Source organism: Oculina patagonica, chromosome 4, assembly GCF_052425735.1.
Source record: "Oculina patagonica isolate OP01 chromosome 4, crgOcupat, whole genome shotgun sequence".
In the NCBI taxonomy this organism is placed as follows: Eukaryota; Metazoa; Cnidaria; class Anthozoa; order Scleractinia; family Oculinidae; genus Oculina; species Oculina patagonica.
In genome coordinates this window covers 5,872,217-5,898,337 of record NC_135761.1, presented here as the reverse complement: position 1 = coordinate 5,898,337, position 26,121 = coordinate 5,872,217, and the positions used below count along the sequence as shown (strand labels likewise).

Here is a 26,121-nt window from a genome sequence, read left to right as displayed (position 1 = left end):
TCAAGATTTCAAATGTCGTACTTTCTTCGTCTGAATACGTTCACATCAACTACATCCGGCTCGTGTCGATCTTGGTAGGAGGTGGCTTTTACTTTGGATAATACTGAAGCCAAAACTAAAAAATATCGTCTAAAATCCTGTTTATCTTACGCACTGAATTGTCACCTTCTTCTAAGATTTTGCAAGATTATACGGAAAATTGAAAAATATTTTGATTAAAAAGAAGGTAAATAACCAATTAAGAGGCCATGAAAAATAATTTTGTAGTTTTTTGTTTTTGACATACAATAAAAACTCGCACACAAACAACTGACTTGCTTATGCAAATTAAATGGATTTTTTTGAGATGTTGTTATTGTACATGTATGGGATAAACAGCGAGTGATTGCTTGAAAGGAAAAAAACACGAAGCATGCATTACGTCTTCTTATATATCGGGAATTAGCTAGACACATAAATGCTCGCCATACAAGTTGTGGATGCAGTCATTTCAACCCCGCAGAATTCGGATTTGTATTTTAAGATACCGTAAAAGATTCATCAAGACCTTTTGAAAGAAAGGAGCTTAAAAGTTAGGGAGGGGGTGGCATACTTCAAATCATATATCAGTAGTTAAGGTACGTACATGTATAAAAGAAATTGACTTTGTCATTAAAAATGCGTTTGTTGTCCATCTCTATTCTCGCCAACGTTTATTCGTTTGTTATTCGTTTGTCTCACGATGGAATCGCTTTGAGATGTTGATCGCGACCTTTCGACTGCAATACTGTTAGTCTTCATCAGGCGATGACATCGATTGTTTACGTGATGCTATTTGTAGCATGTTGGTTTGCTGCTATTGGTGAAGTTGACTTTTTAAAAACATTAAAATGTTTTCGTGCTGTCTAGAAACACACTTTCATAAAATAGTAACCATAAAAATACATATGGTGGAAAAGGGGAGGAAGCTTAATTAATAGAGAGGGCGAGGGGATTTCTTTAAAAGATTGAACGTCCAGATGGGAGGCGCATTGGAGAGGGAGGTTCAATAGCCTTTCAGCCTTTCTTGCGGCCAGACAACTTCCTCGCGTTTTAAGGATGCATAATTTGTTTTTTTCCTGAATATACATGACTTTTAACCTCAGGTTATGTTAAATTGCTTCGAAGGAGTGTTTTCTTCGCTTTCTGAATAACAAAACCCATTTTAAAGACATATCAACAGACTTTACACTCTGCACTGTCTGTGACCTCATTCGCCGGTGCAAATATCTTCATGGAGTACCGTGAGAGGGCAAGTCTCGAGAGACAGCAGTGTTATTTTCTATCATAGGTATGTTTAGAAAACGTTTAATGTCAGACATGTTGTTTTTCCAAAACAAGGCCATCACTTAAATGCGAGCTGTGCTTGAATTCTCGGCTATTTTCCAATGATGTGATAACTACATAAAACAAAGAGCCCCCCTTTGACCTCTATGAAGAAAATTTTTGTTTGATAACCGCGGAAAAAAACGAAGATCTCATTACTTTAAGCAACGATTTTTAAAGCATCGAGCTTGTGGAGTCCTATAAACTGAAAGTCAATTTGGAAATCAAATAACATCAAACACAAAACAAACAGTACAACGTCGCAACAAATCCAAACAATCCTTAGATTTTTCTTGTTCGCTTTCATTTATTTAAACAGCTATTTATGCAATTTATTGCTGACGTGAGATATTTATTCGTTGTGAATTACTTTGACTACACTGTTACGCAGTTTTAATCCATAAAACGAAGATTTGCAAAAAAGCGCGACGATAACGAAGTCTGCGGGTACCCATAGAGAGGCTCAACAAACAACTGTGCTGGCTAAATCTTAAATCTGGCTACGGGTATGGCAGGATTAAAGAAATCAAAACTAGCAACATCAAAAAATTTCACAGCGATGGATCTAAACGGATAACTCTTGAACAAAAATTGGGCGACCGAAAATCCGCCAAAAACCAAACTACTAAATAACTATCAAGGAGAAAACAGTGAAAACACGTTGGTTGTCTTTACTTGTTACTGAATTGTTTGATGTGATGGCGACGCCCTGAAGGAAGAATAGCGAATACCTTTGGAAATCAACTCTATATACTAACCTTAAACCTCGAACAAATAACAGTGTAATCGTCTATCACAAGTATTTTCACGATACATTTTATTTATAAGGAAGCGTTTTAGTTTTGCGATGGAAACCATGACTTCATGAACTATTATTTATTGTCTCAAGATTTCAAATGTCGTACTTTCTTCGTCTGAATGCGTTCACATCAACTACATCCGGCTCGTGTCGATCTTGGTAGGAGGTGGCTTTTACTTTGGATAATACTGAAGCCAAAACTATAAAATATCGTCTAAAATCCTGTTTATCTTACGCACTGAAATGTTACCTTCTTGCAAGATTATACGGAAGATTGAAAAATATTTTGATTAAAAAGAAGGTAAATAACCAATTAAGAGGCCATGAAAAATAATTTTGTAGTTTTTTGTTTTTGACATACAAGAAAAACTCGCACACAAACAACTGACTTGCTTATGCAAATTAAATGGATTTTTTTGAGATGTTGTTATTGTACATGTATGGGATAAACAGCGAGTGATTGCTTGAAAGGAAAAAAACACGAAGCATTACGTCTTCTTATATATCGGGAATTAGCTAGACACATAAATGCTCGCCATACAAGTTGTGGATGCAGTCATTTCAACCCCGCAGAATTCGGATTTGTATTTTAAGATACCGTAAAAGATTCATCAAGACCTTTGAAAGAAAGGAGCTTAAAAGTTAGGGAGGGGGTGGCATACTTTAAATCATATATCAGTAGTTAAGGTACGTACATGTATAAAAGAAATTGACTTTGTCATTAAAAATGCGTTTGTTGTCCATCTCTATTCTCGCCAACGTTTATTCGTTTGTTATTCGTTTGTCTCACGATGGAATCGCTTTGAGATGTTGATCGCAAAAAGTCTTAGTCTTCTCGGATAAGGACGATAAACCGTAGGCCCCGTCTCCTGCATCTTCAGTGTTATGGTCAGCAGGGGACGTAAAAGAACCCACACACTCATCGTAAAGAGTAGGGCATGGAGTTCCCGGTGTTGTGGTCTGGTCTTTGCCCCTTGTACTGTGCTTACTGTGAAATGCTCGGAGATATTAGCTGTATAAGCTACTCTTCAAATCCGAGGGTAAACAAAGTGATGATGTTGATGATGATGATGATGATGATGATCGCGACCTTACGACTGCAATACTGCTAGTCTTCATCAGGCGATGACGTCGATTGTTTACGTGATGCTATTTGTAGCATGTTGGTTTGCTGCTATTGGTGAAATTGACTTTTTAAAAACATTAAAATGTTTTCGTGCTGTCTAGAAACACACTTTCATAAAATAGTAACCATAAAAATACATATGGTGGAGAAATAACTTTAAAAAACTTTAAAAGTGTTTTCCTTTCTATAATCATGATAATGATAATCTACCATCTTGGCAATGGGGGGGGGGGGGGGGGGTTGGGGAGGAAGCTTAATTAATAGAGAGGGCGAGGGGATTTCTTCAAAAGATTGAACGTCCAGATGGGAGGCGCATTGGAGAGGGAGGTTCAATAGCAATTTTACGGTATTTTAAGGTCTTTTTAAGCGGCCTTTACACGACAAACTATTAGCCAACTCGTGTTTGAAAACTCAAGCTGGTGTGTGTGAACGACGCAGCAACGGCAAACAAGTTGGCCAACTGTTGGTGACAAAATAGAACTTGTCTTTATTTTCGCCAACAGTTCGCCAACTCATTTCTTTGTCAACTGTTGTTGTGTCGTTCACACACACCAACTTTAATTTGCCAACATGAGTTTGCCAACTTTAGTTTGTCGTGTGAAGGCCGCTTTAGCTTTGTTTATAGTTTTAAAAAGCTCCGTCACGTAGACAGCTCTTTTGGTTCATTTTTTCAGGTTTGTCGATCGAAATCTGTCTTTACATTTCTTAGTTGTAACCATCGTTGCTTGTCTTCCAACTTTCAACTTTATTACTTCCATCACTTGCATAAATAATTTATAAATATTTTTTAACAAATCAAAAGTGATGAGGAGTCTACAGAAAAGCAGAAATGCTTGAAATAGTAGACCCCCTTCCGTACATTGCTTCTTTGTTATTTTTTTCACCTTAATTAAAAAAAACTTTTATATATTTTGGGATTTCCTTCAATCACATGACAAACAGCGCGGAGAAAAGTTAGAAACAGCATGCGTAGCGCAGCGTGCATAGATTCGAGCAATTTCATTGGATGTGTTCTGAGAAATTGTGATGAAATTAAACGCACATTCTCTCGAGTGAAATCTCTTCTCATGCAAAGAAGCTAATTAAATTTAAAAACCGAAGGTTTAGATCTGACATCAAAAGTCTCTCAAGATTCAGTTCTATATTGATCTTTTCTCCTCGACTATTAATATATATATATAGAAGAAAAATCTGTTTCACTCTTTCAGCATCGTGTGAATAAAATTAAGCTTATATTCATCAAAAACAATGACCTAATCATGCTGATTTCTGTGATTTGATATATCAATATTTAACAAAAAAACCCACACGGTTTCGCCTATTTGTGAGATTTCTCGCTCAAGTAATATGAAAAGAAAACTCAGTTCGTTTTAGAGGCAGCCACATAAAGCGCCAACCGAGCAAAGTATAATTATAAACTGACACATTTCTAAATGGTTGTTTTCTGATAATTCATATCATGCTGTTTACATATACCAAACAAATGTTAATGTGTTTTTTATTCTCTTCGTAATCTTATCGGATTTTTGTGAGCTATTCTACTCCTTAAGCCAACTGTAAATTTAAATTGTTTTAAATTTAAATTGTTTTCTCTTCGTCTGAAGGCGCCCTCCGACATTCACAAGGCTTGAAGCAGAAGGCATTTTTCTTTGCTAATTTTAAAGTAAAATCCATTAATGTAAAAGCTGTCTACAGATGTCTTGAAATCTGCAAAAGAGGTACGTAAATGGATTTTTAACTCTTTTCCAGAAATATAATAAGAACTTTAATTTATTCGATCCGTTTTGTTTATAATGCCGCGGTTAGGTTTCTTTTATACCATTAGTTTATGTTCCACTTCATCATGAAATCGAGCATATAAAGTTTTTACCATTATATTTCAAAGTTTCTTTCACTATCGCGAAAGACTAAAATGACAACTCAATTTCAACAACAGCAGATGTTTTATGTCGAAAGGAACTCAAGAAACGACTTCACATTTCATTAGCTTGTTCTTTATTGTCTGCCACGATTGGTAGAATTTCATAAAATTTCATGGTCGTAACGCCCTATCTGAAAATATATCTTAACTTGGAGGACTTCATAGTCATAGTCTTGTCGGCGTACGGTACATGAAGCAGAATTTCGCAATTCCGTGTTCGTCTGTTCGTTTCAGGTACGTTTTAATGAAGCTTCTGTTCTCAGATATATTATATACTGTTTTTATCCATTTTGGATAGGATTTTATTGATACACCAGGTTGCGCATGTAGAGCGGAAAATAACATCTTTTTTATGTAGCACTGAAAAGACAACACTATATTCGTTCAGGCAAAAGTCAGATGGCTGAAGGGGACCCGGCTGGGGAGTGTGTCTAGTGTTCAACGTACAAGCAAATCTTTCAGTGACGGTTCAATTTATTCTTTGTAATACGACCTTTGCATCAAATTGTTGCTTCTCACATTATTGCATACGATAGGAAAAGAATGTTCCTACTTAGTTGGATGCTAAAACGGAAATTGATTTAGAAATATGAACCAATGAAATTATCGCTGAAAATTAATCAAGCCGTAAAAACCTGTATCGTTCAACAAACATCATTTCAGCAAAACAACCGCTTTAGAATGGTTGCCGATATTAAACTTTTCCTGTTTAAATATTTCATAAAATTTGTCATCGATTAATTGTTGGCTTAAAACGAAATTTTGATTACCGCAAAGAATTTAACTGAAATGATTTAGTTCGGTAGACTCTTGAAATCAATCTCGTAAACATATTTCGCAGAAGTCTCATCTCTTCTAGGAGAGTTAGGTCCGGTACATGAAAAGATCGGCGTCTGAATCAAATTAGAACGGCTATTTCAATTTGGAACGGCTTACCCGTTCTTCCCGCCTGGCTTGGCCGAGAATTTCGCCTGTGGAACGCCTTTGGAACGGCTTTGATTCAGACGCCGTACTTTTCATGTGCCGATCCTAATTCATATATTATTATAATGTATTTTGCCAGCAGTTTACCTCAATTATTGGAACTGTATTAGGAACGGCCTCGGAACGGCCAAAAAGTACGGCGTCTGAATCAAGCGGCGTACTTTTGTCAATTTGGGTCGGTCCAAATTCGAATTGAGTTCGGCTCATGAAAAGCACGGCGTCTGAACCGGGCCTAAGAAGGGCTTTTTCAGGCACTTGTCTACAACCGGACAAATTTAAAGAAAAATTTAAAAACGGCTTTAATATTTCTCCGTAAATAAAATGCAGTTGTCTGAGATCGACTCACCAAAGAAATTGTCATGCACTTATATTACACTCTTGTTTAATACATGGAAGACCATCGCAGTCCGTGAAGCACTTCGCGCGCACTGGTCAGGATTCGAATCCTGTCATATTCAAGCCTGCAGTTTTTCAGGCTTCTTTCGCAAAATCATATCTATTTTGTGTTAAGTAATCTTTTTCATCCTTGTGACTGAAATCTGAAATGTGTTATTAACAACTTTACAACTACATTCGTTTTTCAGTAACAACACTGTTAAAAGCTTAAGAGAAAAAACAAACAAACTTTTGTTGGTTTCTATTTTCGGTAGTAAGCAGATTGTTTGGAAACATTCAATAGCAAAAATTGTCTTCATGGACAAGATTTCAGATCTTGCAGAAAAAAAAATAAGACTTGGCAATTAAGTTGTTATTCGGTTCAGTTATATATGCATGCATGCCTATTAATCCGGGTATCTAAGGTGAACTGATAACTGCGGGTCAATTTGCAGAATGTCGAAAGATTTTCTGATAAGTTGAAATTATTTCAGAAGCTAGAAAAAAGATCTCCGTGACAGTTTGTCCAACGAAACGCAATAAATTAGCTAAAACTTGTCAATCGCAACGTAGATTTTAGGCTATGTGGTTTTACAATGTGGTTGACTAGATTCAGCTAATTTAACATATAAAAAAATCCGGCATGGAAAGGGCATGTTTTAAATCAGTATTTGAAACAGAATCAAATGTTTGATACAGACATCTAAGTGGGTTTTCTTGAATATATTTTCTACTATCAAATACATATCTTGCGCTTCAATATTTAAGAAGCTTTATGCCGACCTCGAAAGCCAGTTTTAATTCATTTACCACAAAAATTGAACTTTGCAGTTATCTTTTATTAAAGAGCAGCTTTTATTGGCAATCATATGTCCGATCTGTATTTTGATGATCACAGTTACCCAATCAAAAATGTTTTGCGTATTTTTCGTATTTGCAAAAGGTAGATTCCAATTATATAATAATTTAACAGTATACTTGAATAAAACAATAACAAAAACACATTAGAGATTACTCAACATGCAAATTTGTGGCAACGTGGAGAAATGTTGTCCATCAAAAGCTGGCGAGAGATTTTGCAAATTAAAAGTTAAAATTTTTGCCCATTCTTAGTTTTGCAGAGAGAACAGAACGTAAGTAAGGGACGGACCATTATTTTCTTGGAGGGGGGGGGGGGGATGAAAAATTTTTCTCTGTAAACTTTTTTTTTAGTTTATGCACCTCTGCAAACATTTTTTTTCGAAATTCTTACTATTTTTTGTTATACATATCGTGTTTGCAAACAATTTATTTTGTCTTTCCAGGCCCTGCAAACAATTTTTTTTCAATATTTTTCATCCCCCCCCCTCTAAAAAAATAATGGTCCGTCCCTAAGTGCAGGGATAATTTGATATATCTATGTCTTGTTTTCTTACTTTTACGATAAATGTCTTGAGTAACACCGTGATTTGAGAGAACCTGGCTTCAATATGGACCAACATGTCTCGATTTCTTTTGAGTACGTTTTGGCAGTATTCCAAAATAGAGACGCGAAAGACTATTTTTATTCAGACGATTTTCTTCACATCGTCAATTAGAATCAAGTTTTCTTACGAGTATCAGAACATTGTAAAAGAAACAGGTCTTGAGAATTAAAGAGAACCATCAGCGAGGTGATCACGGTATTTTGAGGTGGGCCGTAGCCAGACTTTAGACATAGACGAGGCAAAATATTGCTAAGGGGCTCTGCGGTCATGTCATCAGAAAATTTTGAAATCTAGAGGCTCTGAAATTAATTTTCCCAACAAACCATTTTTTTTTTTCATTTTCGGTTAAAATCTAGACGAGGCAAGTGCCTCGTCTTGCCTCTTGCTAGTTACGGCCCTGAATTCTCCAAACTAACCAACAAAGAAATGTATTCCAATCTGTAAAGAGAATTCGTGTTTCAATCTTCGGATAGAAAATGCTACGCGCATTTCATATGGCTTTACGTTGAAAAGCAATTGTTATTGGCCAGAAACATTAAGTCAGTCAAAAGTTGGTAGGTAACTTAGGTATAGGTAAAGTGTGCGTTCCGTCAGGCCGGAGCATCAGCCCGGCTTCGTTCCGTAGCATGAAGCGACTAGGAGTACTTTTACTCCCCGGCCTCTGGATGGGATGCTAGTCCATCGCAGGGTTACCCCCAGCATTAAATTTGTTGGTACCGGGGGGGGGGGGGAGACACGATGATAGTAGAGTGTCTTTCCTGAGAACGCAGCACAATGACCCCGACTAGCGGACCCGGACCGCTCGATCCGGAGTCCAGCTACCGCGCTAACCATGGCCATCGGGCCACCATGCCTCCCAAGAATGGTAGAATGTACGGTAAAACCACTGAGTTTAAAGAAGAAATAATATATGCAAGCAGACGAGCAGCTGCTTTTCCCCACTAAAGAAAAAAGGTTTAGTAAATGGCGTTATTAGAAGTCGCTCTGATTACAAACTTTGAAATGTTTTTGGCAAAACGTAACAAACAATTCAGAAAAAAAAACACTACAAAATGACCAAGTTTTTTTAAATGCAATCGCTGGAGTGATCAACATATAAATTCTTCTACCGATACAAACTGAATATATTTTCAAGCAGACATGCAGGTGACGAGAATAAAGACAACCACAAGGAATAGACACAGTGTCTTGAATAACAAGTAAATCAGAACTAACATTTAACTGGAAAATGTATGCTAATCCTTTGGATATTTTTAAGATAACTTGAGCCTAAGGGCCTGTTTACATGATTCCGGAATGACTTTCATTCCGGAACGAGTTCATCCATCCCCATACATTTCTCTGTATCTGTTTACATGATACCGAGACGAAAGTCAAGTCATTCCGGTGAGTTCATCCGGTTTCTTCCGGAATGAAAGTTTCGTTCTGGAATGAGATTTCATTCTGGTATCATGTAAACACAGAACGAAATTCGTTCCGAGATGAAATCGCAACTCATGAAACCGATACGGACTCCACAGTTTGAATTCAAAGCGAAAAAACGTAAAAGCATTTACTGTTTAGCCCAAAAAGCAGCTCTATGGTCAAATTACTCGTTAAAATTGCAGATACGGCCATTAATGGGCACAAAAACATGTTTGCGCGAAACATGCACCATCTTGTTTTGACCTCGCGCTAAAACCACGCGCGTGAAAATGCCTTTGGTTGAACCGATCGACTCTGCATGTAAATGCAGAACGAACTTCATTCCGGAACGAGTTTCGTTCCAGAATGAAAGTCATTCCGGAATCATGTAAACAGGCCCTAAAAGTGGTTATCATTTTCCATTGACAAGAATACCTTTAAGTCTGTGGAAAAGAAATGTCATTTTTCATTCAAACGTCAAAATAAAAAGGAAAGAAAAGAGCTGTCAATTGCAAACTATATTAGACTTTACAGGCAGGTAACAGCTGCTTTGTTTTAGACTTTAATAACAGGAAGAAAAACTGTTTCCCTTTTACTTTGGGTCCAATTAAACAAGCCGTTATATGTCAGGTTGTTAATGGCAACTCTTCTTAACAAACTGAATATACGCAACTTAGCTGCTAAGTTAACACCCCATGCCGCATGCATGAGAGGTATTTATCATTGTTTGAACAGTTTATATGCTCCTTTTCTAAAGTTATTAGAAAGGACAGCTGCTTGGGGCTTAATCTCTTTTCTGCGCATTAATTCAGTGTTGCTAATGTTGAGAAGCGCGCTGGGCTGCAAACTGAACAGAGACAAAAAGTTATCATCTTTTCACTGCAGGTAAAACTAAAACGTTTTGTTCGCTTCCATTTAACTAATTAACAATTAGACTACGAGCCCGAGTTTTCTATGAGCAAATAGTCAACGAGGCGCAGCCGAGTTGACTATCGCTCATAGAAAACGAGGGCGAGTAGTCTAATTGTTTTAGTAGAAACTCTAAAGGATTGTAGTCCAAAACCTACAATATTGTGCACTTTGAAGACAAAAATTAAGAAAATTTACCACTTAAAAAGCTACTCGCGCGCGCGACTGTTTTCTATCGGCGAATAGAAAACAGTGGGAGAACCAATCAGATTCGCGGATTTCCAATAGAACACAGCTGAGTTTCTACTAATCGTATTTAGTAATCATTGGCATTCTTCACAAAACTACGCTTGGGAACTACGCTTCAGTTCCTTGCAGTCAGGCAAATAACTTTGTCTGGTTGACTCAGTCAGTGTTCAGTTGAACATCCTGCCTTAAGGCAATGGTAAATAAAAATAAACATAAAAACATTGATCACTAAAAAGAGTTTATTTTGAAAAAAGGTACTGGAATCCGGGGAGCCAGAGAACGTTTCTATTCTGCGATTGAATTCAAATATTATTTAAAAGCACATCTGTGGCCTAAAATTGCTCGCGTGTTATGTAAAATTAATCAAATTCTCTAACGCTGTTTATATTTCAACTTACATTGTCTTAAATAAACCTCACAAGGTTGATTCCTTTCAACTTGTGATCTACACCTTATATTTTCTCCAAATCAGATTAATACGAAATCAACTGCATAGATCACGAGAATAACGTTGTCAATCGCCGAGGAAATTGTCTTCACATAATCAAATCTCCCAACTGGTTAATTGAAGATTTACGGAGACCTGTAAGGAGAATCTGTATTTAGAAAGCATGTTGTAAAAAGTTAAAAAATTTTATTCGGAAACACCTTGCTGTATTTTATATTGACAATGAAAATATATCATCTGTTCTGGCTGTGGGACGACTGAAAAACTCTATCGCGTTTTGAATAGTGGCTTATAGTCAAACAAAGACTACAAGAACATAAACGCTGAAATTGCAGTCAGGAATATTCATAACACAAATATTTGTCTGTCCCTGACTAATATCAATCGTTTCAAATAACGTTTTTTTGAAACTCTTAAAAAGAACAAAGACGTTTCAGTCGAGGATCTTCGGCCTTCCTCGGTTTTGAAAAAAGGCAACGGCTACAAGAACATCAAGATATCCATTGTGCTGATTGGTGTATATGTATGAGAAGTTTTCAAACCTGATGTCCTTTGAAGCGACCCAAGTGATTCAGTTCGTATAATGAGGTGGCTAAATTGGGGAAGGCAAATCCGCCGATTCGTGCTGTTTGTTTCACCTGATCCGTCGTTCTTACAAAATCGCTCCTCCACTTCGGTGAATAATTGTTAACTATGACACCAAGCTCTAGTTATCCTAGTTATCTTCTTTACTCGATTGGCTGGGACAAATTATCGATTAAAAGAGCGAAGGAAAAGGCAAATTAATGTAATGTAAAGGTTCTGCGCTTATTAAGTTACCAGCTCTCTTAGCTTTCAAATGGGTAAGCTCGCCCTAGTTTATCTCTGTAACATGTTCACTCCGAAAATTTTGTCTTATGATCTTCGAGAGGCCACGCAAAAATTACCCAGGGTGCCAGAGGGGTTTTTTGCAGCGACAAAGAGCGGCGAAGCCGTGATCGTTGATAGAGTGGCAAAGCCACGATCGAACGAGCGAAAAACGAGCGTTTTTTTCGCTCGTTACGATCGCGGCTTCGCCGCTCACAAATAGTGTCTTTCCAGCAAAAAAGAAAAAAGCCTCTGGAACCCAGGGTACACAAAAATTGGCTTAAGGTTACAAAATAGTTAAACATTACCGCTTTTGTGAAAACAATAACTGAAACGCGGCACGATATATGCAAAATTCTTTCAAAGAAATGCCGTGCCTTTGACACCCACCGCGGATGAAGACTGTTCAAAAGATTTGATTTGTGTCCCAGGGGGTCAAGGTGGTTTGATTAGGTGTAATTAACACCCTTGCTTTTATTATTTAATTAGTTCAGTTATTGTCCACAGAGACCATTTTCGGTATGGATGTGCAGCTCTTAACACTTTTTATTAAAACCCTAATGAACTGACACAATGACCACAATGCCATGGAATGTTTTTATAAAGACTAAGGTGCGTGATGCCGCTTCTGTAAACTAATTAACATACTTCTGTTTTGTTTTCTCACACAGAGTGTATGCAGTTATGTTACATTAGACAAGTCGAGCGTCAAACGTTAAGAACCGAACCAAATTGACAAGCATAAAGTTTCAACGGGAAAAATGGATAATTTAACAACGGAAGCACCGAGTACGGCTCAAGCAACAACCCGCAGCGATCAACAACCCAGACTCAACCATGATGACCCAGAATTCATAGCATATATTGTTGTCATGACGATCATCTTGGTAGTGGGGTTTGTCGGCAATGTTCTGACTATAGTCGTGTTAAGATGCAAAGAACACAGGAACAAAAACATCACTCCACTCATGATCAACCTAGCGATCGCTGGCATCATTATCATCGTGTTTGGATACCCAGTGGTTGTTGCCGCAAACGTCTCCTCTTCCGGGCTCGACATTCGTAAGAGCCAGGCGCAGTGTGTGTGGTCAGGATTTATCAACGGATCTGTCGGGATCGCTTCCATCGCCAACTTAACGATGATGAGCCTTATGATGTACTCCTCTTTTAAGAGGCTCAGCCACACGCCACGAATTTCAAGAAACAAGATGTCCGCGGTTATCACCTTCACATGGTTGTACGGAGTGATGGCAATGTTTCCGCCGTTAGTAGGCTGGAACGAGTTCGTCCCAGGCGCCGCCGGGATTAGTTGTTGTCCCAACTGGGTACCCAAAACAAAGGCTGCAATGGCATACAACGGGTTGTTGGTTTTCGTTGGCTTTATACTTCCGCTGGGCGTTATTATCTTTTGTTATTACAGGATTTACAGGCAAGTAAACGAGGGGAACAGAGAGCGTGCTCAAGTGTAGAGTTGATGGGGGAGGGGGTTCAATGGATTTACGTTTTCTATTGGTGGGGAGTGGGGTATAATTTTTTTGTCTTGAATATTTAGGGAAACAACTTGGGGTAAGGCATTTGTTAGCGTACTTAAGTGTAAGAGTAACATCTTAATTATGTCATGCATGATACACGTAATATGTTTTGCAAGGGAACTTGAAAAAATGGTAAAAAATATTAGAGATTATTGCCCACTGACGCAATGAATCGTTCTTGTCTAGTTTCGTCACGGTCTTTGCATTCATTTGAAAAAACATTAACACGGAAATTGAAACAGGGGCGCATTATCAGAAGGACTGAGCACACTACCTGTACATTTAGCAACTATTTATGTCACATCACACGAACAGTTAAGGATAGCCTGCGTAGCAGGCGTAAAAAGGAGAAGGGGGAGAGGGGAGGCATTTGCTAGACATCTTTTTTTCACTCCTCGAATTTCCACAATCCTCTTACTACCCCTTAAGTTAAGGAGTGTATTCCATGGTATTTACAAACAGCGGTCAAACGCATTGCGCTCGCAGTTTCCGCCAAAACTCGCCAAAACTGCCGCTTATACTCGCCCTATATTTCTGATATCCTTCGCTTTTAACCCAAAAGTTAAGACAACCACCTTTGTACTCCGCATACGCATTGCAAATTTAGTAACCGTCAACCACCCAACTATTTTACGAAGTTTACTGGCTCGTAGTCGTGTTTAGCCCTACTCTTTTTATAACGTTTTTCCACAAAAGTTTTGCACATTTTCGCATCAAACTCTTACAAAGTTCGATCCGGCGTTTGATTAGCCTGTGGAGCAGGACGGCTGTACACAGGCTAACGTTTGATTTTTGCCCTTGACCGCTGTGAACGGTATTTACAAACTAATAAGCGGTTGCAACATAAATTATGAGCCGAGTAATAACTGATTTAACCGGTTGCATTTCAATGCAGGTTTATTCACACGCAACAACCCACCACAGACAACGCTTCTATTCAAGCCAGCCGAAGAAAATCCCAAATCAAAATCGTTCGCACGATTGCCATGGCGATTGCTGCCTTTGTCTTGAGCTGGTCACCATATTGCTTCGTCAGCATCATTGCCACCATCCGGGGTACCAACACGTTGACCCGTGGCGAGGCGGAAGTCCCAGAATTGCTTGCCAAGGCCTCGGTCATCTACAACCCGATCGTATATACTGTTATGAATGACAGATTCCGTGCAACTCTATTGCGCATTATCCCTTGCGGACGATACTTTTCAAGGGATATTAACCCGGCGGCAAATTCCGGGTCAAATCCAAATTCGCGGGAAAGGAAAAAAACCCAAAGCGATGTGTGATGAGGGATCTTTGAGAAGTCTAAGAATGTTACACACCCTTCGAGAGGTGTTTCCAACACGTAATGTACTAACTGGAAAAGTAGCCTGGAAACGTAGCCTCTTTCAGGCGTCCGGTTATTTGGGGAGCAGCGCAAAAAATGGGATTAGACCGGCGAGTGGAAAAAATCGCGAGGGATTTGGGGCGAGAGAGCAAGGCTCCCTCGCCTTCTAGCCCAAACCACCCCCCTTATTTTTTCAATGACCGTTTTTACGCTGCTTCCCAAGTAAACGAACGCCTGGAGCAGGCTACTGGGAGAGAAGTTTTTAGTCTCGTAGTTTTGATAGACGGGTTTAGATTCCAGGGAAACCTGATGGGAGCTCAGGTTGTTCGGGATCCCTCCCTTGACGCGGCATGGAGGTGTTGCGAGCCACCAGTACTAGTAATGCCGTTGATAAGTTTTCCCCGTAAGTCGATCGGCCAGCAATAATAACAATAAAAAAAAAAACACATGCGAGTGCACTTGACGTATAAATACTGAGTTAGTTATATATACATCAATTAAGGAAATTTTAATAAAGTCGAAGCTCTCGCGTAAGCGACGAACTCTGGAATTCAAAAAAGTGGTGGAAACAAGTCGCTCCAGTCGTCAATCATCGTGAACTTTTATTCGACATCTTTATCGCAGGAAAAACATTATTAGGCTAAAAATTTCGTAACTGTCAGCCCAGTAGCGTAAGTAAACGTTTAGCACTACGAGTCAGCTGAATCGTAGAGTGGTTACGACTTCAGATACAAGTAAAAAGCTTAAATTCCGAAAGGTGGTTACCTTGACAGAGTTTAAGGCAATGACAATTCAAAGGGAATTTCAGCTTGTCGGTTACGAGAGTGGTCGAAGGGAAAGCCTCGGATTTAAAAACTCCTGAATGAGAGCTTTAGGGGGAGCAAGGGTGTTGCAGTGGTGAGAGCGCTCGCCTCCCACCATGCCAATGTAGCCCGAGTTCGATTCCCGAACCCGGCGTCATATGTGGGTTGAGTTTGTTGTTGGTTCTCGTCCTTGCTCCGAGAGTTTTTCTCCGGGTTCTCCGGCTTTCCTCCCGCCACAAAAATTAATCTAAATTAATTTTTTTTAATTAATTAATCTAAAATTAATATAAATCGTTAGAGTATATCAAAGCCGATTCACTTATAGAACTTCGCAACCTGACCCCTTTCCATTTAGGGTCAAGATCGAGACAAAGGAGAGCCATTCTCCTCCCCAGCTACTTGTCTCTCTGGTCATCTGACCAAAAGAAACGAAATTCACTCTGGGAACAAGAATAAACTTGAAAGCCCGAAGAAACTTGTAAGCGTATACGTAAGCGCATGAACTCTTCTTCAAAGGCCCAGTGCTGAGTGTCCGTGTTTTAGAGGTCAGGGATTACCCCTCCCTCCCCTCCCCTCCCCCCTGTATGTAAATTTGTTGGGATCAAGTGAGTTATTGGTTGTATAGAAGTGCCCGTAAAAGAGGTTCGACTAACCTCGGTTCATAGCGTGTACAAAGCTATGCACTAACACTGGCTTGACTTGCGTGGGGCGCCGCGTGAGGAAAGACTGCACCAACAATACACGAATAAATGCTCGAGGTTTTTACTGCAGTAAATTCGTTTGCGTTTAAAGTTATTAATATTTTCTTTTTTATACTTTTTACTGTTTTTATTACTCGAGCCCCACCCCAGTCTTTGTTAATATACACAAGCCTACTTTAGCTGGTATCATGCATTATGTAGTTGGTTGTAACCCGTACTGATACGGTGGCTCTAAATAAGCGTATAGACCAAGGTAAATAAAAACCGATTGAGTGTTGGTTTCTCATTTTATGTTATTGCATGCACAGGGTGGTAAAGGGGTGGGGGGCAATCACGAATCACAAGCCTATTTTCTTACAAAGTACGAGTCACGTATTTGTTTTTGGACCATTTCACAGATCACGTATTTGGGTATTTATTATTAATTAAAGAAAATAAGCTTTAACTGATTAGTTAATTCGTGTCGCATTTACCTTGCAATAGCCATATAGCAAAAACTTGATCTCTCAGGCGAGTTCACAGTATAAGATAAGACCTAAAATGCATTAATTGAGCCAAAAGAACGCGTCCTTATACAAAATCATTCGTTGGCTTCAAGATTGTATCGATCGTTTGTCAATTTTGCTTCGATAAATTTGAATTTATTTTTGAGTACTTTGTTTTTCACGGACGTGTTCAGCTTGAATCAAATAATTAAATAAAAATATATAAAATAAAAAAATTGAGCTATTTTCAGGTGTCACTTGCTTATTTTTGCCCAAATCACGCGTCACGCATAACCCCTTTACCACCTTGAGGATAGCAAAGGGGAATTCGTGATCCCGCTGCACGGACAAAATTACCGTGTAGAATTCACGAATCACGTGTCACGGTCTAATTTTCTTCTTTTTACGTGTCACGCATAAACCCTTTGCTACCCTCCTTCAAGAATGACATAATGTCTGGACAAATAACCGTCATTGTTCAGATATTTTACCCCAAACCTCTCTTTGTGGAGTTGTCGATTGAATGGCAAAAAATTGCGTTAATCGTATCTAGTCTAGTTATTTCATTGGATTTATGATTGATCAATTCATTACATTATTAGGCCGTTTTACGGATAAGGCGACCATATTGATTTTTCCCCCTTGGCATCCTATAATGCTTATTAAAATGATTTTTTTTATTGTGATAATTCCGCAATTACCATAATAAAAGAAAAAAATATAAATATTATAGGATGCTCTGGGGGCAAAGTCAATATCCGTAAAACGGCCTATGGTACGCTGCAAGCAGTGTCTCTTCTGTTCTAAAGTTCGTGGAGACGAACGCGAAAATAACAAGGGAGCGCGATATATAATGTGCTAAGACGCGAGCAGCCGTGCCGGCCTGGGAAACGCAAATGTGTTACGCCCTTTTGGGCCAAAGTGGGCCAAAATTCGGGATTTTGCTTGAAATTAGCGTGCGGTCGGTCCTCATGGTCTTGGAGGCAAGCCGGAGCGACCAAAATTGGCATGTGGTTGCCGGCCGTGCCGGCCGGGGAAACACAAATGTTTTTCGCCCAATTAAGCCAAAAAGCTTGAACTTAGCGCAAAGTAGGCACTGCATGGTCCGGTCAGTCTTGACGACCTTACCGGCAAGCCGGAGCGGCTGTCCGAAGGAGAGGGCTAGGTGTTGCATGTGCACATTTGGTCGCACGAGAACGTGCTGGCCGGGGTCAACGTAAATGTGCTAAGTCGTTTTGGGCCAAAATGGGCCAAAAATCCGAGACGTTGCTTAAAGTTTGCGAAAAGTAGGCACTGTATGGTCCTGTCCGTCTTGACAGTTTTGTTGGCAAGCCAGATCGGCCAAACTTTGCATGCGGCTGTCGGACGAAGTGGGCTAGGTATTGCATGTGCGCATTTGGACGGAGGCAACCTAGCCGGCTGAGAAAACGCAAATGTGTTACGCCCGAGTAAGCCAAAAAGCCGTGATTTTGCTTGAAATTAGCACTGCGTGATCTAGTCTGTCTTGACGGCTTGCAGGCAAGTCAAAGCGGAAATACATAACACGCGGTTGTCCCAAGGGATGCATGTGGTTTAGGTGAGGGATGGTTTAGACAGAGGCAGCCGTGCCGGCCGGGGCAAATGTGTTAAGTCGTTTTGGGCCAAAATGGACCAAAGAGCCGGTATTTTGCTTGAAATTAGCCCTGTGATATATTGTCCACGTACTTTAGAGCAAAAGAGAGACTGCGCACAATCTACAATTAATATCCAGTTATGGCCTATGGGCGATACAGGGGCGGGACGCTTTCCATTTAACCAAACGTTTTGAGATTTCCGATTCGAAACTCAATGGAACGGCAAATGTTTCGGGAAAAGTTTCCTAAAATTTAGAAGGACGTTTTGTGCTTATTCTTGTTTCCTCTTTCCGATCCATTTGACCAGCGAAAGTTTTATTGTGAGAAGCATAGTATTGAAATTTTAGCGCCCTGTTTTGAACCAATCAAAACACGTGTCGACCCCGCCCGGAACCCTTGAACCCAAGCCCACCGCGTGGTAACGCCTGGCACATTCAGTGAATAATGGCGGCGGTAAACAAGGAAAGAAGGAAACGATGGACAGCGATCGTGTTGACTTGTCAGAACAAAACGAGCGCCCACACCTTCCAGAAAGGTAGGTAATACAGTGGTGTTTATGTCTGTGTGATATTTGTTGTTGGTTGTGTTAAGTTAAATATAGAATCGCCAAATTAGGACCTTCGTGACAATGCCATAAACAGACTTCGACCTGAATAGCAATATTGATCAAGGGGCTCCTTGCTTTAGTGTAGCCAGGCTAGCAACACTTCTGGTAGCAATCTTGCTTTACCTTTTTAGGTTTTTATTGCATCCATTCTTGCAAAATCCAGTTCCCAGCCTAGTAAATGTTGTAAATGGGATTCGAATATCTTCGATCCACAAGTTTGACATGCCATTCGACTTCAGGGTGCAATATAAGGAATCTAAGGGTGCGTTTCTTTGGGAAAATCCAAAATTGGATCATTGATCTCAGATCACACGGATACTTTGCTCCCAAAGAAACGAAGAATCCGAAAACGGATTTTTTGCCATGACAACCCTGTAAACACATTTCGCACAGAATCGACACAGAACATAAAATATCAGCACAAATTTATTTTTCGTTGACTGTATCCTAGCTAAAATAATTTAAGCATACAAAATCTTTTACAAAAACCACACGTCGAAGTAGATCTTCTTTAGCGTTAAGCACAATGTGGCGAGAAAGCATCTGAGCGCGAAGAATGAGTGCGAAATGATCAAGGCAAATTTCACTCGTGACAATTTTAAAAGGATACAACTTCCGTAGGCACACAGTGGCTGTTCTAGAAAACCTCTATCCCGTTTAAAATGATACTACATACCTATCTGAAGCTACCGTTTCCTTTTATCGTGAAAAATTTTTGTATTTTGATCGAAATAACCGCCTAAAACTTTCCGTATGACAATGTTTACAAAGAGCGAACCTGTATTTTCACAGCAAAGACCGCTGGGCCAAGGTACTTTTTTCGAATCCTTACCCAAAGAAACGCACGGATCATGAATCCTAAAAATCCGGATTCAGATATGATCTGATGTATCCACTCGAAGTGTGGATTCTTCAGATCATTGATCCAAGATTAATCCATTTTCGGATATAGGTAAAGAAACGCAAAATCCGTTTTTGGATCAAGAATCCGGCTTTGGATTTTTCCCAAAGAAACGCACCCTAAGCAAAAGTGGGTAAGGGTATTAAGGAGAAATGTTTTAATAGCATCGGCAACATTAAACATTGTCGAGGTTTGAATAAAAAATTTTGGCTTTCAGAATTTTTTCCGATTTAGAACATTAGAATTTAAGTGGAATTTACAAACACTTGTTATTCACAACAGGTGGCCTAAATTGAAATGTTGATTTATGCTATTAATGCATTCTTATGCTATTCTCTTATCAGAACTTGAAATCCATCAAAGCAAAGGTTTCTTTGACAAAGATGTGTTGCTGTTGACCTTGGAAGATCCAAAGGCTCGTGTAGGAAGTGGTGGAGCCAGTGTGAATGCTTTGCTGGTCGTTGCAGAACATCTAAGTGCAAACGCCGGTTATGAGGTAATGCACCTATCAATGTTAAGCCCGAGGGGGGGGGGGGGTCGGGCTAACCACGGGATTTTGATCGTGAGGTAGGTCCCCAGGGTAGGGATTTTGATCGTACGTGATGGCCCCAGGGTAGGGAGTTTGGTCATTTATAGAAGGTTTGAAGGACATCTGACCACTTTTCATGGGGATTTTGACCAATTATTTTGTCCCGGGGGTGGGGAATTTGACATTTTTTTATAGAAAATGTCAAAATCCCCACCCCTTGCCCGACCCCCCGACTAGCGCTTTAACAAACCCGGATCGCTCGATCTGGAGTCCAGCTACCGCGCTAACCATCGGGCCATCATGCCTCCCAAGAATGGTAGAATGTACAGTAAACCATTGAGTTTAAAGAAGAAATAATATATGCAAGCAGACGAGCAGCTGCTTTTCCCCACTAAAGAAAAAAAGTTTAGTAAATGGCGTTATTAGAAGTCGCTCTGATTACAAACTTTGAAATGTTTTTGGCAAAACGTAACAAACAATTCAGAAAAAAAACACTACAAAATGACCAAGTTTTTTTAAATGCAATCGCTGGAGTGATCAACATATAAATTCTTCTACCGATACAAACTGAATATATTTTCAAGCAGACATGCAGGTGACGAGAATAAAGACAATCACAAGGAATAGACACAGTGTCTTGAATAACAAGTTAATCAGAACTAACATTTAACTGGAAAATGTATGCTAATCCTTTCAAGGGATATTTTTAAGATAACTTGAGCCTAAAAGTGGTTATCATTTTCCATTGACAAGAATACCTTTAAGTCTGTGGAAAAGAAATGTCATTTTTCGTTCAAACGTCAAAATAAAAAGGAAAGAAAAGAGATGTCAATTGCAAAGTCATTAGACTTTACAGGCAGGTAACAGCTGCTTTGTTTTGGACTTAACAGGAAGAAAAACTGTTTCCCTTTTACTTTGGGTCCAATTAAACAATCCGTTATATGTCAGGTTGTTAATGGCAACTCTTCTTAACAAACTGAATATACGCAAATTAGCTGCCAAGTTAACACCCCATGCCGCATGCATGAGAGGTATTTATCATTGTTTGAACAGTTTATATGCTCCTTTTCTAAAGTTATTAGAAAGGACAGCTGCTTGGGGCTTATTAAATCTCTTTTCTGCGCATTAATTCAGTGTTGCTAATGTTGAGAAGCGCGCTGGACTGCAAACTGAACAGAGACAAAAAGTTATCATCTTTTCACTGCAGGTAAAACTAAATAGTTTTGTTCGCTTCCATTTAACTAATCGTATTTAGTAATCATTGGCATTCTTCACAAAACTACGCTTGGGAACTACGCTTCAGTTCCTTGCAGTGGCAAATAACTTTGTCTGGTTGACTCAGTCAGTGTTCAGTTGAAAATCCTGCCTTAAGGCAATGGTGAATAAAAATAAACATAAAAACATTGATCACTAAAAAGAGTTTATTTTTAAAAAAGATACTGGAATCCGGGGAGCCAGAGAACGTTTCTATTCTGCGATTGAATTTAAATATTATTTAAAAGCACATCTGTGGCCTAAAATTGCTCGCGTGTTATGTAAAATTAATCAAATTCTCTAACGCTGTTTATATTTCAACTTACATTGTCTTAAATAAACCTCACAAGGTTGATTCCTTTCAACTTGTGATCTACACCTTATATTTTCTCCAAATATTAATACGAAATCAACTGCATAGATCACGAGAATAACGTTGTCAATCGCCGAGGAAATTGTCTTCACATAATCAAATTCTCCCAACTGGTTAATTGAAGATTTACGGAGACCTGTAAGGAGAATCTGTATTTAGAAAGCATGTTGTAAAGAGTTAAAAAATTTATTCGGAAACACCTTGCTGTATTTTATATTGACAATGAAAATATATCATCTGTTCTGGCTGTGGGACGACTGAAAAGCTCTATCGCGTTTTGAATAGTGGCTTATAGTCAAACAAAGACTACAAGAACATAAACGCTGAAATTGCAGTCAGGAATATTCATAACACAAATATTTGTCTGTCCCTGACTAATATCAATCGTTTCAAATAACGTTTTTTTAAAACTCTTAAAAAGAAAAAAGACGTTTCAGTCGAGGATCTTCGGCCTTCCTCGGTTTTGAAAAAAGGCAACGGCTACAAGAACATCAAGATATGCATTGTGCTGATTGGTGTATATGTATGAGAAGTTTTCAAACCTGATGTCCTTTGAAGCGACCCAAGTGATTCAGTTCGTATAATGAGGTGGCTAAATTGGGGAAGGCAAATCCGCTGATTCGTGCTGTTTGTTTCACCTGATCCGTCGTTCCTACAAAATCGCGCCTCCACTTCGGTGAATAATTGTTAACTATGACACCAAGCTCTAGTTATCCTAGTTATCTTCTTTACTCGATTGGCTGGGACAAATTATCGATTAAAAGAGCGAAGGAAAAGGCAAATTAATGTAATGTAAAGGTTCTGCGCTTATTAAGTTACCAGCTCTCTTAGCTTTCAAATGGGTAAGCTCGCCCTAGTTTATCTCTGTAACATGTTCACTCCGAAAATTTTGTCTTATGATCTTCGAGAGGTCACACAAAAATTACCCAGGGTGCCAGAGGGGTTTTTTGCAGCGACAAAGAGCGGCGAAGCCGTGATCGTTGATAGAGTGGTAAAGCCACGATCGAACGAGCGAAAAACGAGCGTTTTTTTCGCTCGTCACGATCGCGGCTTCGCCGCTCACAAATAGTGTCTTTCCAGCAAAAAAGAAAAAAGCCTCTGGAACCCAGGGTACACAAAAATTGGCTTAAGTTTACAAAATAGTTAAACATTACCGCTTTTGTGAAAACAATAACTGAAACGCGGCACGATATATGCAAAATTCTTTCAAAGAAATGCCGTGCCTTTGACACCCACCGCGGATGAAGACTGTTCAAAATGTTTGATTTGTGCCCCAGGGGGTCAAGGTGGTTTGATTAGGTGTAATTAACACCCTTGCTTTTATTATTTAATTAGTTCAGTTATTGTCCACAGAGACCATTTTCGGTATGGATGTGCAGCTCTTAACACTTTTTTTTAAAACCCTAATGAACTGACACAATGACCACAATGCCATGGAATGTTATTATAAAGACTAAGGTGCGTGATGCCGTTTCTGTAAACTAATTAACATACTTCTGTTTTGTTTTCTCACACAGAGTGTATGCAGTTATGTTACATTAGACAAGTCGAGCGTCAAACGTTAAGAACCGAACCAAATTGACAAGCATAAAGTTTCAACGGGAAAAATGGATAATTTAACAACGGAAGCACCGAGTACGGCTCAAGCAACAACTCGCAGCGATCAACAACCCAGACTCAACCATGATGACCCAGAATTCATAGCATATATTGTTGTCATGACGATCATCTTGGTAGTGGGGTTTGTCGGCAATGTTCTGACTATAGTCGTGTTAAGATGCAAAGAACACAGGAACAAAAACATCACTCCACTCATGATCAACCTAGCGATCGCTGGCATCATTATCATCGTGTTTGGATACCCAGTGGTTGTTGCCGCAAACGTCTCCTCTTCCGGGCTCGACATTCGTAAGAGCCAGGCGCAGTGTGTGTGGTCAGGATTTATCAACGGATCTGTCGGGATCGCCTCCATCGCCAACTTAACGATGATGAGCCTTATGATGTACTCCTCCTTTAAGAGGCTCAGCCACACGCCACGAATTTCAAGAAACAAGATGGCCGCGGTTATCACCTTCACATGGCTGTACGGAGTGATGGCAATGTTTCCGCCGTTAGTAGGCTGGAACGAGTTCGTCCCAGGCGCCGCAGGGATTAGTTGCTGTCCCAACTGGGTACCCAAAGCAAAGGCTGGAATGGCGTACAACGCATTGTTGGTTTTCATTGGCTTTATACTCCCGCTGGGCGTTATTATCTTTTGTTATTACAGGATTTATAGGTAAGTAAATGAGGGTAGCAGAGAGCGTGCTCAAGAGTAGAGTTGATGGGGCGGGGTGCAATTGATTTACTTTTTATAACGTTTTTGCACAAAAGGTTTTGCTCAATTTCACTTCAAACTCTTACAAAGTTGGAGGCGGCGAAATCTGGAAAATCCTGTGTTTTTTATTTGCGCTTGACCGCTGTCAATGGTATTTATTAGTTTATTTGGAAACTAAACCACTGTTTCAACAAAACAAAAAATTATCAGAAGTAATAACTAGTTTAACCAATTTCATTTCCATTCATTGCAGGTTTATTCACACACAACAACCATCGACGGACAACGCTTCAATTCAAGCCAGCCGAAGAAAATCCCAAATCAGAATCGTTCGCACGATTGCCATGGCGATTGCTGCCTTCGTCTTGAGCTGGTCACCATATTGCTTAGTCAGCATCATTGCCACCATCCGGGGTACTAACACGTTGACCCGTGGCGAGGCGGAAGTCCCAGAGCTGCTAGCTAAGGCCTCCGTCATCTACAACCCGATCGTATATACTGTAATGAATGACAGATTCCGTGCAACTCTATTGCGTATTATCCCTTGTGGACGTTCCTTTTTAAGGGATATTAACCCAGCGGAAAATTCCGTGTCAAGTCCAAATTCACGTAAAGCAAATGCCAAAAAAACCCAAAGCGAAGTATGATGAGAGGATCTTTTGGAATGCTACATACTCTTCGAGCGCTGTTTTCAACACGTAGTGTACTCTGAAAAAGAAGATTTCAGTTTTGTATTTTTGATGGGCGGCTTCATGATCAGATTCCAGGAAAACCTCGGCTCAGAGTGATTTTCGGAAGCCCTGAATAGATCAAAAGCTAATAGCTCCATAAAGTTACTGATGAAAAAGATTGCAGTTTATTAACGAAAAAGTATACGAAATTTAACAAAAAGCAATTCAGCTGCGAACAAGAAAACTCGAAGGTGCACGTGTCAACTCTGGCGAGGGAGTTTAGTTTTTAATGAGATCTGTAAAACTAATCAATATGCGAGCTTTGACTAAAACGTGCGAACGATTCCGCAACTTACTCAAATAGTTCGTTTCGGCAAAAGCAAAAGTTTTTCAATAAGTTATAATGGAAAGCAGATTTTTAGCCAGATAAATATCTTTTCTTAAGTGTATGTGTTTCCTAAGTTATAAGATTTACAACAGTAGTTAACCGAAATTAGTTTAAGGTTGAAGGTACAATAAGGTTGAAACAAGGATTCCTTTTGATAAGTTAAATATGAGTAACCGTTCAGCGACTACGGAAAAGTAAATAAAACTGAAAGATAATTTTAAAGCAATCTGCGACGTGAGTTCTCACCTAGTTGTAACGCGAAGTTCCGAGTCACACTACTGAACTCATAAATGAAATCATGGTTTTCCGCAGATGAAAATAATATCCAAAATATGCTCCTACACTGAGACTACTGGTGCGCTTATCTCCAGGGATCCACCTTGTGTACCACACTAGAAGTGTTGGATCACTGAGGTGGGAGAAATAAGAACTTTTCTTCCATTACCACCGTGCCTTACGCAGTGCTGACGAGATCCAAAGTGGTCGAAACAGCTGTCCACTGCTAGGCTGGTGTGTTACCTTAGTCTGGAGATGAGCAAAGTGCACATACCTGAGTGAAGTGAGTTTATTTCACTAATAAACATCATTGTATCATGTACCTCAGGGTTACAAGTGCTTCCTTTATTTTCTGTAGTTTCATGACATACTGTCAGCTGCACGTGGTGGCCCAGCGTTCGGCGAGCAACAAATCCCGTTTATCGATGCGAACGTGAGTTCAGAAAAAAATGGAACACGAAGGCCTGCATGTATGATTG

At 39.5% G+C, this 26,121-nt stretch overlaps 3 protein-coding genes across 3 annotated transcripts in view; all 3 read left to right on the top strand.

The window, feature by feature from the left end:
• Positions 1-1,210: 1,210 nt before the first annotated feature.
• LOC144651267 (melanopsin-like) lies at positions 1,211-15,765 on the top strand. Its single transcript, XM_078511202.1, has 4 exons — positions 1,211-1,309; positions 4,874-4,987; positions 12,543-13,300; positions 14,299-15,765. The coding sequence occupies exons 3-4, from the start codon at positions 12,633-12,635 to the stop codon at positions 14,684-14,686; spliced, it is 1,056 nt and encodes a 351-aa protein (XP_078367328.1). The 5' UTR covers positions 1,211-1,309; positions 4,874-4,987; positions 12,543-12,632; the 3' UTR covers positions 14,687-15,765.
• Positions 15,766-18,762: 2,997 nt separating this feature from the next.
• Positions 18,763-26,121, top strand: part of LOC144648108 (L-fucose kinase-like) — a 34,190-nt gene continuing 26,831 nt past the window's right edge. Inside the window, exons 1-2 of the mRNA XM_078507743.1 lie at positions 18,763-18,864; positions 20,182-20,333. Of these exons, the coding sequence (XP_078363869.1) occupies positions 18,774-18,864; positions 20,182-20,333 (243 nt within the window). The 5' untranslated portion in view covers positions 18,763-18,773. The remainder of the gene's footprint in view (positions 18,865-20,181; positions 20,334-26,121) is intronic.
• On the top strand, positions 23,373-25,942 carry LOC144651266 (melanopsin-like). Its single transcript, XM_078511201.1, has 2 exons — positions 23,373-24,268; positions 24,561-25,942. Exons 1-2 carry the CDS (start codon positions 23,601-23,603, stop codon positions 24,952-24,954), a joined length of 1,062 nt encoding a protein of 353 aa, XP_078367327.1. The 5' UTR covers positions 23,373-23,600; the 3' UTR covers positions 24,955-25,942.